Source organism: Malurus melanocephalus, unplaced genomic scaffold, assembly GCF_030028575.1.
Source record: "Malurus melanocephalus ecotype Western Australia unplaced genomic scaffold, MMel_1.1 scaffold_299, whole genome shotgun sequence".
NCBI classification, from domain to species: domain Eukaryota; kingdom Metazoa; phylum Chordata; class Aves; order Passeriformes; family Maluridae; genus Malurus; species Malurus melanocephalus.
Genome location: NW_026623531.1, coordinates 596162 through 611031, shown reverse-complemented (window position 1 = coordinate 611031; position 14870 = coordinate 596162). Strand labels below are relative to the sequence as shown.

The window sequence follows — 14870 nt, the reverse complement described above, 5'->3', positions numbered from 1 at the left end:
GCTGCCATACATCTACCCCATATTCCCTAGGGAAGAAAAAAAAAGCCAAGGGTCATATCTAGGTTTTCTTCAGTTCTCAATGCCTGGGGCAGAAAAAACTCAATATAAAGGCACAAGGTTTGACACACCTTGCAGGGTAGTGCACCTAACTGCTTTGCTAGATCAGTGCAAGCACATTCTATCTTAGTGTTAAGTACAAATAGTATATAAAATGCCYCTCATTTGAAAGCGGACTGTCCATGATTTSAGTCAAAAGCAGAAAAGAATTATTWTTGTAGATCATCAAGAAGCAGGAATGTCTTGAGAGAYTGGAGAGTTCACACTCATCAAAGACCCAAAACACCTTTCATTTCCACATATTTCAGTAAAATTTGGGGCTGTRCATCACATCTTAAGGTTACACAGCCTTAACATCAATAAGTAAATCTCTCTGTGACATTTTCWTGGGAAATTAAGGTAGGACTCTATTAATTATGAGGAATTATGGTAGAATTACAGTAAAATTAACAAATGCCACCTCACTGATTCAACCTTAATGTTACTAACTGAAGAAATAAACTGCTCAGTGAAATACACGTAATAAACACTGGTGGGAAAAGCCCTGTGCACTAATTCCCGCTTATGTTACCTACTTCAAAGCCGGCAGAGTGAAGCTACCAGTKAATTAGCACTAAGTGGTGACAAGGCTGCGATGTGTGTTGGCGGCTCTSAGACGCTGCGCTGTCGGAGGCGACCGAGCCCGCAGCCCCAGCGACGGCCCCGAGCTCCAGCGCTGGCCCCGCTGGGCCCGGCGGGGGACGCGCGCCCTCTGGCGGCAGCGCCGTGCATCCCCCGGGAATGGGGAGCCGGGAATGGGGGGACGGCGGTCACAGCCGCCCCGAGGAAGGACCTTTCCTCTGGCTGGCACGGGGGGCAGCACCCTCGGGAAGACATATCGGGATCTTCACCAGAAAATACACTGATGCATTTATCTAGAATATTAGGAGTACCTTTTTCAGTCAGGTAACCCACTTAGGAAAACAAGATACGAGGGAAAACAGGTACATGAGTGTACATACTAGGGGAGAGGCATGGTATGAGACARCAGAAGACACTTTAAAAATATCATAGAATCATAGATTCATTTACATTGGAAAAGACCTCTATGAGGATCAAGTTCAACTGCTAACCTGTGACTACCAGCTCCACCACTAAGCCATTTTCCCAACTTCTCTGGGCAGTGTGTTCCAATGCTTGACAACCCTTGCATAYGAAATATTTTCCTAATATTCATCCAAGCTAAGCCTTTCCTGATKCAATTTGAGGTAATTTCCTCTTTTGGAATAAAAGCAATTAGCCATGGATCCCAACTATATGCAGTGATTTACAAAATTACAACAAAAAAGGCACACCACCAAACCCACCTTCTCTATAGGAAGAGCCTCTTCCAGGTTACTATTGATACATTCCCACTGAAGCCTAAAACGTTGTGGTGCCTTTTGAAAAAAAAAAAAAAAAAGCCTTTTACTGTGGTTTTTAAATGTAGTTCACCGATTTTTTTTGATAGATTTCTCACTGGTCATTGGAAGCAATGGAACTCTACATACACAAAATTAATAAAAGCAGATAAATAAACATGTTTGGGGACATATTTCAACAATTTAAAGTTTTCAGCACTTCTGAGCCAAACATAAGTACCATTTGGGGTTTGCCAGGGGCTTAGGATACTTTTTTTATTTCYGCAGCCATCCCTTATTCAGTACGTTTCCATTTTTCCTTCCTCAATGAGTCTAAAACTCTGACCATGAAAGAATCTGTTGCCCTAAGTATGCCAGTCTGTGGGCATTGTTCTCTGTTAGTTTTCACTGCAAGTTTTATTGTGTGCTTTAACTTGGATCTCTGTATTTCCATATATTGACTAAAAAGTACCAGGCAGCTCCCAATGTGCTATTTTTGATCACCTAATGATAACTTCCRTAACTTCTGCAATGGTATATTCTTTTATCAACATGGTATGCAAGTAACACTACGCCTCTATTTTTAGGTGGTATTTGGATTTTCACTCAAAGTATTACCTCAGTAGTCCTACGTCTCAGTGTTTATTTTTTAATAGGAAAAAAAAATCAAAACAACCCCAAAGAAACAAACCAACCAGCCCCTCACAAACCAAACCCTGGAATCATTGCCCATAGTTGCATCATATAAAAGTCCTGCGTAGAAGGAAGAATGAATGGATCCTTTAATGGTTTAAYCCCAGGCAGCAGCCAAACACAGCACAGCTGCTCGCTCACAGCTCCACCAGCAGGATCAGGGAGACAATCAGTAGGGTAAAAGCTGGAAAACTCATGGGTTGAGATACAGTTTAACAGGGAAAGCAAAAGCCACACACACAAGCAAAACAAAACAAGGAATGAATTCACTGCTTCCCTTGGACAGGCAGGTGTTCARCCATCTCCAGGAGAGCAGGACCTTGYCATGTAACCATTACTTGCGAAGATAAAAAACATCACTCCAAATATCTCCCACTCCTTCCTTCGTCCCATTTTATATATTAACCATGAGGCCATATGCTCTGGAATATCCCTGTGGTCAGTTTGGGTCACCTGTCTTCACTGTGTCTTCTTCCAGCTTAGAAGACAGAATGTACMAAGGGAAACTTTTCTTATAATAATGGAATAAAAGTATCAGATTTAATCCCATGAAACTAACCAGATAAAACTACATCCTGATAATGATGAAAGAAATAAGCTRTAGATATTTTATTTTACCTGTAATGCAATGTATGAAATATTTTCCCCTAGARCAAGAGATGATGTTACTTCCAGTAATACAAGCAAGAAAAGAAGATGGCTACTGATAAAGAAATTAAACATCAGTGAAAATGAAGCTGACATGACAGCAAATGCAATAATAATGACTCAATCACAATAAAGGACTATAAAGAGAAATCATACAAGWACTTGGAGATAACTATATTCACCACTGAAATCAGATGCAGGGAAACCAAGCAACGGAAGCTAAAATCAGAAGGCCCTAAGTTACCGTACTAATCCATGTACACATGTGAATACATTTTTTTTTCTCTAGGCAGACAGATTCCACTGTAGTGGGGTAGTATCTGAACATCTTAATCATATCACTAGATGGATGTCAAGCTTTCATCAATAGGCACCATTGATAATCCTCCTCTAAAAGTAACTGACACTTTGTAAAACAATATTAATTATAAAGTTCTTCATTTTTCAGCAGTCATTTGGCAAGGAAAAAAAACTTATATCTTGGACACATCTGCTCCAAGCACAATCACATGATTGATTTTCTTATCATTAGATTTACAAAGTCTTCGTATTAMTTTGGCTTTGTGTGAGCCAAACACTGATCTTTAACTTTTGATATAATAGGCTATCCGTCTTCACTCACTACATAYACTCTTCAGCACCCTGTGCAACAACTTATCATCAACATATTACAAGAAGGTTATCACACTTGCCAGTTTTGAAGCACAACCATGACTCTGTATCAAGCTGCCCAATTTTTAAGGTGGCAACATAAAAGCATAATGGCCTCTTGCAGAGCCTTGCTTGCTCCATATGACTCTGCAGCTATGTCAAATTAAGCACCAAGCCCAGTTTGATGCAAACAGGAATGAGATCAAACAGCTGCTCTCTAACAAGAACACCTCACTCCTCAATAACACATCAAAGCTCTGGGAAGAGAAATGTTTTAAAGCTTTATGCAATTTGACCCAAGCACACCTACAAGAAATAAAGGCTGCACTGAGAAAGTCTAAGACTAAGAGATCTAGCACACAGACCTGGAAGTGCTTTTATGAAGAGATAAAATCTGTTAATGCTCCCATGCATTAGCTCTCCTTTGTAGCTTCACCAGGTGTTCCCCATTTATGTTAGAGAAGCAGACTGCTTGCAGATGGGCAGAATGTGTGATCTTTTTATTGAGGTGCTCCTTTTATACTCAAGAGCCTATCTTCAATGACATAGTTGARCCCATTAACTAATTACGTTCAGGCCTCAACTAATGAAGCAGAGAAAACTCCAAAAGCCATCATGGTAAAGTAGCTAACAAAGAGAAAACAAAGCTCTGAAAGTATCCAGTCCTTTTAGCAACTGTTGAAAGCACACCCGTTTTATTTCACAGAAGATCCTCATGTGGAAGGGACCCTCAAGTCCAGCTCCCGGTCCTGCACAGGACATCCCCAAGATTCACACCATGTGCCTGTGCGCATCGTCCAAACACCTTTTGTACTGTCTGGCTGGGTGCTGACTTCCCTGGGGAATCTGTTTCAGTGCCTGACCATCCTCTGGGTGAAGAACGTTTTTCGAATGTCCAACCTAAATCTCCCATGACACATATTCTGCTCATTCCCYGGGGTCCCGTCACTGCCACCATAGACATCAGTGTCGGCCCCTCCGCCCCCCCTCACGAGGAGGCGACAGACTGCGATGAGCTTTCACTGCCTCAGAGATACCTGCCCCACCCGCACAGCTTCGTTGCTCGAGAGTGAACACAAATAACAGGCAAATGTCACCCAGTAAGCGAATTTACTCGGTAGTCACTAAACCTTGGAGATAGAGGTGACCTGCATTTGCTCTCTATGTAATACTTTGACAACCACTTACTCTTCCATTGAGGCAATAAAGACTTGGCGAACAGGACTAACAGCACTTGCCGGTTTCACAGGGCCAGAACCCTAAGGGCTGTATAGCCCCACATACAGCACTGCTGGAGCACCTTCCCCGGGAGCCGCGCCCGCCCTGTTGTGTTTGCCGCTCCACCGACGCCCGGACGTGAGGCAGCACCGACTGCCCGCGTCCGCACGAGCCGCGCCCTCAGCCTCGRGACACTGCCGTGCCCAGCCCGCCCACACGAGGGCGCTCAGCCCCGCCCCGCCAGGTGAGCGTCCGCCCAAGCAGAGCCTCGCAGGGGCTCTCCCCAGGCAGGGGTGAGCGGAATCTCCGCAGCCAATAAATGGCCTCTGTGCCTGACAGACGGGCGGGGAGGGCGGTGCTGGCCAACAGAAGAGCGGACAGCAGGGAGGCGGGGAATGCGAGAGCCCAATTGAGAAGCTTTTCGGCYCCGGGAGGGTGGGAACAAGAGTAGGGTTCAGTCACTGACGGTGCGCGGTTCCTCCAATCAGAGCGTCTCCCCGCATCGCGCRCCTCGGACTGGCTAACAAGTGGCGTTAGCACGCCTGTTTCACCAATAGGGAGGCAGCACTGCATGACAGACGTTCGGTTCAGCCAATCACTGTCGGTACGGGGGACCCTGCCTCTCTCTCTTGCAAAATGGCGGCCACCGCTCCCGCTGCGGCCCCTCCAGCGGCCGCCCCGCCGCAGAGCCCGACGGCGGCTCCCGCCACCCCGGCGGGGAGCGTTCCCCCTGCGGCCGCGCCGACTCCGCCCGCTGCGCCGGCTCCGCCGCCGGCCACGCCGCTGTCAGCAGCGCTCTCGGGCCCCTTCCCCGGCGGCCGCGTGGTGCGGCTGCACCCCGTCGTGCTCGCCTCCATCGTGGATAGCTTCGAGCGACGCAACGAGGGCGCGGCGCGGGTCATCGGGACGCTGCTGGGTAAGAGCCACCGTCCTGCCCGGTCCGCCGCAGCCTCCGGGCGAGCGCCCGCCGGCCCTCCCCCGCGGCGCCCCCCTAACCCGCTGCTCTCCCTTCCTCCCGCTCTCCCTCCCGCAGGGACCGTGGACAAGCACTCGGTGGAGGTCACCAACTGCTTCTCCGTCCCGCACAACGAGTCCGAGGATGAGGTACGGAGGCGGCCCGGGCGGAGCGGGGATTCTCGAGGCGGAGCGCGACCCCCGCGCTCCCCTGCTGGCGACCTGTGCCCGTGTTGCCCTCGGGCTAAGCACCCTGTAACCAGCTGTCTCGGCACTGTCCCGTTTCTCAGGTGGCTGTGGATATGGAATTTGCCAAAAACATGTATGAGTTGCACAAGAAGGTGTCTCCTAGCGAGATCATCTTGGGCTGGTAAGTTTTTCTACAAGAATATGCAAGTAATTGTGTTGATTCCTTAAACGACTTAAAATATGTAATTTGCTTTGTTGGAGATGGAGAAGCAGAAGTGCCAATGCCTGCGGATCATGCAACTCTTGTTACACAGCCAGCGGTAAAGCCCTTGTAGTTCATAAAAGGAACAGACGGTATTGGAGACTTACAGGATTTGGTTTTGTTTATGTTTAGCATAAGGTATCACAGAGGTATCACAAAGGAGTGATGCGTTAGAGAATGTGTGCACAGCTTTGTTAGAGGAACTTACCCCCTGWAATACAACCTGTATCATGGAAGTTAACCAGTTAGAAATAAGGGAAAAAACAAGAGTKGTTTCAAGTACCAAAGGCGTCAGGAGGAATCGCTGATACTAGCTCGAGTAGTTAGTTCTCTGCTGGAAGAACCTGTGTGTGGAATGCCACRCAAGATCAGTACAGTGTTACGGGAACAGAGTTTGTGTCTGAGTGGCACAGTGTATTTTTCATGCCTCTCTGATCCTACATGCCTCCTCTGATCCTTTGTTTTCTTCCTCTGGAGCAAACGTCCTTAAACAGCCTTCAATGGCACAGCAAAGCGCAGTTCCAATGCAGGTGTTCTCCTGTGGATATGAGATGCTAATTGCAGGGCAGCTCAAGGAGCTAGATGAACGAGTTAGACCTCCTGCAGAGAGATGAGTGATTTGTGGAAGACARAGCTGGTCCGAATTTGGTATGCTTGGACTTACATAAATGGAAGAAGCTGGTCTAGAACACAGCGACAGATAGCTGAATATTGGGTRTCTGATGTCAGTTGTATTGACCTTTTACAGCTGGTACTTCAACATTAGCCATGTGCATGTATTGGGCATAGGTGTGCGCAGCCTGTGATTCCTACAATTTTAGGGACAGGTGGTCAAGTTAAAACACTTGTATTWAGTAATGCTGCTACAGCTCAGTGTTTGAAAATCAGTGTTTTAGGACACAAACCTGTTCAATACCAACAACACAAAACACCGGGCACTTGAATGTTGGAAGAATGGCTCTTCAATTTGTGTTCTTTTGAAGGTATGCAACAGGTCATGACATCACGGAACACTCGGTCCTGATCCATGAGTATTACAGCCGGGAAGCACACAATCCAATCCACCTGACTGTGGACACAAGTCTCCAGAACTCACGCATGAGCATTAAAGCCTATGTCAGGTACTCTGGGAGGTGGTATTTATGGGAAGGGGGTGATCAGAACTACTGAGAGATGCCCCATTAGGGCAACAAGAAACGTGGTGGGGTGCAGTGTCCTTTTTTGGACAATATTGTGCAGTAGTTAAACATAGCGGTGAGGCAGGGATCATGACTTACTTCTTATTAGAATGTCTTGACCAGKATATATAGGCTGAAAGACTTCATTAACTGGAACCTCATTGAGGTGGGAAATTGTGACTTAATTAMCAATTTTCAGAACATCTTTGGGACATTTCACAGGACTCACACAGCTAGCAGTAATGTTACTAACTTCTATCACACTGACTGAATGCTAGCCTGTAGCCATAGGGCTTTATTGCTCAGCAGTGCATTTATATAAGTTGGAGGATTAGTGTGGTAAAAACAATTCAAATAGCATATTCTTGATGAGTCTGTCTTTTCCTTAAGCCCTTCATTCTTGTCAATTAACAATAGAGATTAAATATTGATAAATTAAACTTACACCTCACTGAGTTCTTTCCAGTATTGGCTGAAGAGCYCTTCTCTCTAAGGAAAAATATCCCTTTCTTTGTAGAGAAAGTACTGCTTGACTGTGCATCTTTAAAATGGGAGCTGTTCCATGACATCTTACTTAAAGTGTAAATGGTTTTCTAATAATTTGAATAATAAGTATAATGAAGGTGTTATGAGTGCTTTGTACTTGAATTTTGTTATATTGGTTGTTCCTTCAGTCGTTCCTCAAAGCAGGAGGTATTTCAAGATAGAAGAGAACTTTAGCTAAGATGGTAGTACTTAGCTCTTCATGCATTCATGCTGACGAATGTCAAACCAGCTAGGAATATTCTTGGATGAAAAAGAGCTATTAATAGCATGCCAGGACTGATTTCCTGTCCTCAGTTATCYTTGGTCTTGAAATTGCTGATTTTGGTGAGAATGAGTAACCTACTCATGTTCACGCTTTAGTGCTAACAGAGATTATTGAGATGGAAATCTATTTCTTCCTCCCTTATATATGTCCATGCTGAAAACTTTTTGTTGTTCTCTTTTTTTTTTTCTAGTGCCCCAATGGGAGTCCCTGGTAAAACTATGGGCGTGATGTTTACACCCCTAACAGTGAAATATGTTTATTATGATACAGAGCGGATAGGAGGTGAATGCTTTCTTCCTGTTTTGGTTATAACCATTGTTGTGACACTGTTCAAATGCTTTTTTTACCCTGGTAAAATTGGCATTCTGGGAATTTTACTGGTAATCGACTGTCTTGCTGAAGTTGTCCTAAAAAAACTTCAACAAGTTAAGGATTTAAACTGGTTTCTGTGGCAGTCAGTTTTTTCACTGATCCTCCTTTTGCTTTCAGTGGATCTGATCATGAAGACCTGYTTTAGCCCGAATCGAGTGATTGGCTTGTCCAGTGACTTGCAGCAAGTGGGCTCAGCCTCAGCCAGGATCCAGGACACCCTGACCATGGTGCTGCAGTACGCTGAGGATGTGCTGGTAAGGCCAGCTTTTTGTCAGCCAGAAAATAAGTTTGATGTAAACTTGAGCATCTTGGTTTTTTGTTTATTGTTTCTCTTTCTGGGCCATTAACTTTGAGTCTCACTTATGCTGAAGTGTGTGTTTCTTATGCTTAGTCTGGCAAAGTGGCTGCTGACAACACTGTTGGGCGCTTCCTGATGGATCTTATTAACCAGGTGCCAAAGATTTCACCAGAGGACTTTGAGACCATGTTGAACAGCAATATCAATGTAAGTTCATAAGTAAATTCTTTCTGTGCCTTGCAAGCAAATTTGAGAATTTGTGATTTGTCTTTTCATAAAAAAGACATTTCATTTGTTATTAATTAATAACAAATACAGCCTTTTATTGTCAGTAATTTGGTGCTTTAAGCACTAAAGCTTAAAAAGCTTAAAGGTTTTTAAGCTTTAAAGAAACCATAATCTTGCAAGCAACTGCAGATAAAGTAATTAGTTTTTAAGTACTTAGGAATTTTGCAAGTGATCTGAAAAAAAGATTCTTCTTTCATATTGATTGAACAAGATCAATTACCAAACCTAAATAATTTTTATTTCAGTAGTAACTGGTAACTTGCCCGATTCCTTTGCCTGAGCTAAGTTCAGTCTTTTGCGTAACACTTAGGACATGAGGTTTAGCATGGTTTTAGCATGTTTTCTCATTTTTGTAACAGATTGTTAGAAAACCTAAGTTTCTGAATGTGTTGYTCATCCACAATCTGTAAGACCAGAACTAATTTTTAATTTTACCTATACCCTTTGACTTGCCTGGTTAACATCAGTGAACTCAGAGTTAAAATTTCACAAGCAGTGTTTTCATATTCCAGGAAGACCAAAAGCTTCCTGCAAGGGAAGCATTTCTCAGGGTAGGACTTTCAGGACTAATAATATTTCTTGTAGCTAATTGCAATATGCTTTACAGATGTTAAAAATTCAGCTCTATAATACGCTATGATTCCTTAATATTTCTGATCACTTTTTTTTCCCCTCTCCCTTTCAGGACTTACTGATGGTAACCTACTTGGCAAATCTCACCCAGTCACAGATTGCTCTCAACGAAAAGCTTCTGAGCTTATAAAGGAACTTTTGCTACCGTACACTTAAAGAACCCTGAAGAATGAGCAGATACACTTTTCTGTCATGTTAGAAATTTCCTCGGACTGTAATTTAATTACCTACATGACTTGGTTTACATCGTTATTTCCATTGCTCTCAAAAAACCCTAAAATGTTTTAGAAAATAAATGGGAACAGCTGCASTTCAGCTGTGTTGAGCCTGACATTTTAAAATGGAATATGAGAATCTTTTGTCTCCTGGGTTTATCTACTTGTATGACAAAATACAGCTTTATTGTAAGAATGTATTTGGAATAAAAGTTCCATTGCAGTGGCAACAATGGCTTCTGTCCAGAAAAAAAAAMCAACTTTCTCATTTACTGTGTAATGAATCCACTTTTGAAAGAGGGTGGRGGGTAACATGGCATCAGGAAAAAGAGTGGATGCAAGGAATTCCAGTTCTGCAGACTTCTTTGTAGTTTTTCTTTCCAACTGTTAAAGCACACTGAAAGTGTGGGGTTTTGTGTTGCATATAATAACATTTTACTGTAAAGGACTGGAGAATGGTCTCTGGTTTATTAGAGGTGCTGTGTATATTCCTTCAGCAGGGTACTGATGATAGACTGTAAGACAGTAAATTCAGTTTATGGTATAATTTCTATGCATCTAATTATTTTCTGTTTGTTTTGGAAGGAAGTCAGGGTCAATAGCATTAGCCCCTTATACAGGGGGAGTTCAGAGAATTAAAGCCAGCAACTGAGTTCAAGGTAAAAGTGTGTGAAAAGTATTTGTGGCTAACAAGTGTAGTTACTGGAGCTTCCATCTTTGCCAAAGAAGGAAAGGACAGCAAAATGACAATTTGTGAAACTTGAGGTTAAAAGTTGGGTGTTGTTAAATAGGAATTTTCCATTTTATAAGCCTGTACTGCTGCTAAAATGTGAAGAAAAACCCCATTTTCTCCCCAAGACATGTTGCAAGTTAACTGAGTTTTAGCTGAAAGCAAGCCAGTACAAATACCAGCTGCAACTCTGCAGTCTCTGCCAATAGCATTACCTTTAGAAGGCTGTCTACAGTTCAGCTGTCTTGAGGGGGTGCTCTGCTTTAAGAGTTACAGCATCCCACTTCTACATCAAAATTGTTCACATCTTACTAATGGCTGTATCTGGTTTGGTGAATGAATTTCAAATTGGAGTATGCAAAGAAGAGCGTTCCCCAAAATAATTTTTCCACTGCTTTGCGAGATGAATCAAAGAATAAGACTCAGGTTACAAGTCTATAGATCCTGTATTGGTTCCAATCTATAGAGCTACCCCAGTGACTCGATGCCAAATTCTAAGTTCTAATTGCAAGGTCAATGTACATGAAAAATGAAGGTGCAGCAAAGATTCTCATTGAAAATGTTACTTGGGAGCATTAAATAAGTATTAGGACTCATGTTTTTTATTAGTCCGAATATAAATGTTTTGCTTTCTCTTCTTTAAATTTAGTATTTTTAACTTTAGCCATTTAATGCTTCAGAATTTTCAGGTCAARACGTTCTTTTGAAATAAGTTGACATGGATGGAGGAAAAGAGGAAGCAGCAAAACTGGATAAGTCTCTCAATTACTGCAAAGAAGTTGCAGGGAGGGAAGCACAGTATTCTTTACCTGATCTCTGCAGGAAACTCTTTACCATCCCATAAGGAAAAGTGAGAAAACATTAAATGCAAGCTATTCAACTTACAGTGTTAAAAATCTATGCTGTTTTATAAGCTGGTGTGCACAAAACGGAAAGTTCCAAGAAAAACAATTTGTGATCATTGTGGAATAAGTACCTGAAAACTAATGAAGATATGTGATAAAGGACTGAGGTTATGCCTTCCTAAGTAGAAAGATTCACTGCAAAGCAGAAGTGTSTGAAGAAAGCAAAGTCTATGAGTTAAGGCCTATGCAAAACAGGACAGTGCCAAATGCTTGGAAATGGAGTAGGAAGGATTACCTTTTAAAAACTGTCTGATCCCATCCATTCTGTCCTTGTGAATGGACACATGGTGATCCTTACTTTGACTGGAGTTTTGAATGCCTGATTTCAAATTTCAGTGGCCACTGTTATGAAGGACAACACTGTAAACACACATGTTGTAAACATACATTTTGTTTAATTGTAAAACCTGAGCTGGGCTATTACACAGAAGGCATTCATTCTCTAGAGTTGTGAAATGTTGACAGGAATTACAAAGGTATTCTATTAGAATTGTTCCACTCTACASGAATCTCTCCAAAAACTTGAAGTTCTATAAAAAATCTGGTGAGAAGCTTGGGAGTCAAGAAATATCACCAAGGATTTCAAGCTTTAACTCTGTATTGATTTGTAAACCRCATGAATTTATTAGTGGACTTCCTTTTTCGTTTTTTAGTTTCTTTAGAATGTGTTGCTCCAGATAATTGAAAGTTGGTCTTACATAGTCCAGATAGACAGTTCTCTGGTATTCTGTGTATTATATTTAATCATATTAGCAACCTCACTAATACAATAAAAAACTTCTATCCTCTGTGACATGTTCAGCATTTTCTTTTCCTAGATGACTTCTCTGAATAAGTGTGAATTCCAGGACACTACTGTATTACATGTTTATTTGTGGCAGTGTGCATGTTTTCCTGGTAAATATTAGGCTTTAAAATACCTTGTTTAAACAATTCTTTTACCAGCTCTGAGCACTCAAGTATTTCATGGCTCAAATTATGTAAATTATTAAGAATGTTAAAATGTCTAACGTATTAATATTTTTTTTTCCTGGCTTAGTTGAGCTCATCTTGGGTTTTTACCTCAGCATGAAGTGTTCAAGAACCTTTTCCTCAATATACTTAACATTCAGAACAAAGTTCAAATTGTTCCACTCTACAGGAATCTGTCCAAACACTTGAAGTTCMATAAAAAATCTGGTGAGAAGATTGGAAATTGTTCTCCTTTGGTATAACTTGGAGGAATGTATAAAATCCACCCATCTTGTTGCCTTGGGCATTTCTCAGACACATAATTCAGGCAGCTTCAACAAAGGAACAAGGTTTTAGCAAGGCACCTCTGGGCTGTASAGAGGCAATGAAACTATTGGTTTTGCAATGAGAATGGTGACTTTGGACAACCTGCAGTTTAATTAGCATGCAGACATCATTCCTCACTCTGACATCTTCACAGCACAGTAAGACTGCTTGTTCACAACTCTGGAAAGTACATGTAAAACATGCAAGCACATGAAAGTATGCTCTGTTTCTTATCAAAATCATGCAGGATGAACTACGTTATTTATCATTTATATTTATGAAATGGTTTCATAAAAATTCAGGAGGAAGTGGTAATAGTCCACTATTTTTTAACTGATGAGTCTCAGCAGAAAAAAAGCTATAACAAACCTTACTCTCTTACTGCAATTTGAAACTTAAATCCTTGCTGCCAGAATCACAATTTCATTTTGTGATTAATTTCAAAGTACTGGGATTAAGATCACTAAATTTAATTTTAGTTGAGTCACTTCAGTTTCTTGGCAGAATATTTAAGTCTGCTGCAAGGAGGAGGTAGTATATGGGTGTGTAATTTTGTGAACCTGTGGACATATGGCACCTTTACCTGAAACGCATGGGTTTGATGGTGAAAAATGAGACACACTACTCTTCTAGAKCAGTTAAGCAGAACAAGCTGCTGTTCTGTGCTTTGAGGAAGGGCAAAGCTTCAATTTCCACACAACGGAACTAGAGACAGGTTGGCAAATCAGTTGTAAGGGTTGAGTGAAACCCTGATGTTCAGAGCTCAGCGGGTGGAACACTGCCATGACTCACTGTGCAGCAACTCCCTTGAGCAGCTCACCAAACACAGGGCTCTTCCTCAAGTGAGCTGAACTTGCTTTGCTCCCTGCACACGGGGAAGGTTAACTCAACAACTTACTAGGACTGTGTATTTTAATGACTGCAGTCACAAGGCGGTCTAACAGGAGAAGTATTTTTAGTTCATAATGTAGACTCGGACCACTGCAGTATCCTGTGAGTTTGTTATACTTTGACCTATGGTTCAAAGCTGGCCAGATCTTTTTCACAACAAACTTAGCTTTTTTAGGAAAGCTTTTGTTTTTACTTTTAACTATATTTTACTTTTTACTTTTTAACTTTATTTTACTTTTTACTTTTAACTATATTGGCTGGAGTAGAACATCAAAAGTAATGCTTTATATCACTTAAGTGGGAAATAATGTTCCGACCGGGATACATTATTACAGAGAAGCAACAATGCTTTAGCCACCTATGCCACTACCAATAAATTCCTCTGGATAAAAGGTTTGGTTTAAGCTCTTTTGACAGCACACAGCACAACTACGTAGTTGAGCCAAGTCACTGCAGACCAGAATTCTGTCCAGTATCATGTCTTAGGAGCAGATGCAAAATATTACAAAAGAGAAGAACAAGAGTTTGTCTCTCCACTAAACTTGAATTTTCTAGCAGCGCAGCTGCCTTGACTCTGCACGGGGTTTTAGAAGCTTTCCTAAATGTATGGGCTCTAGCTACAGGAAGAAGCCAARGGATTTCTTTAAATATAGAGAGTGAAATTAGATGACCACAATGGCTCCATTTGATGCTTCAAAAAGTCATTCCAAACATTCTCATTGATACACAAACATTCAATGCATTTAGCAGCCTCCTCAGATACATGTAATTTTGTTTGAAATATTCTCTTCTTCCTTTTACTTGTTTTTAAAATAAATTGCTCTTTTCCTGAATAGCTCAAATTAAAACAGTTCACTAAATGAAAAAGATAAAGAATTGCGTATTTTATAAAGGTACTTGGTTCCCATGGAAACAAGGGTTTAAATATATACCTGTCCTGAAAGAAATGTGCTTAGCAGGTGAAATAAAGTAGACATACRCTTGGAGTGCCAGCTGAAGAATGATGTGAGGGTTAAATTCTTAAAGCCACTCCCAATGTGTTCTGGGCAAACAAGAGARAACAAGCCCAATTTTCCTGGATAGGCAATGCATGACATTCTTTACGTGGCTTTAGGTGCTCTTCATTTAAAGTAAGCAAGCATGGTAAATTATTACCCACCTATTTTCTGCTGTCTGCACTTCATGCTTTTTTACAAAAAAAAAAATAGAACAGTGGCTGT

General features: G+C 41.8%; 1 protein-coding gene across 1 annotated transcript; it reads left to right on the top strand.

The window, feature by feature from the left end:
• The first annotated feature begins 5259 nt into the window (after nt 1–5259).
• EIF3F (eukaryotic translation initiation factor 3 subunit F) lies at nt 5260–9946 on the top strand. Its single transcript, XM_057377035.1, has 8 exons — nt 5260–5562; nt 5680–5750; nt 5891–5970; nt 7035–7172; nt 8231–8322; nt 8530–8666; nt 8804–8917; nt 9684–9946. The coding sequence occupies exons 1-8, from the start codon at nt 5283–5285 to the stop codon at nt 9759–9761; spliced, it is 990 nt and encodes a 329-aa protein (XP_057233018.1). The 5' UTR covers nt 5260–5282; the 3' UTR covers nt 9762–9946.
• The last annotated feature ends 4924 nt before the right edge of the window (nt 9947–14870 follow it).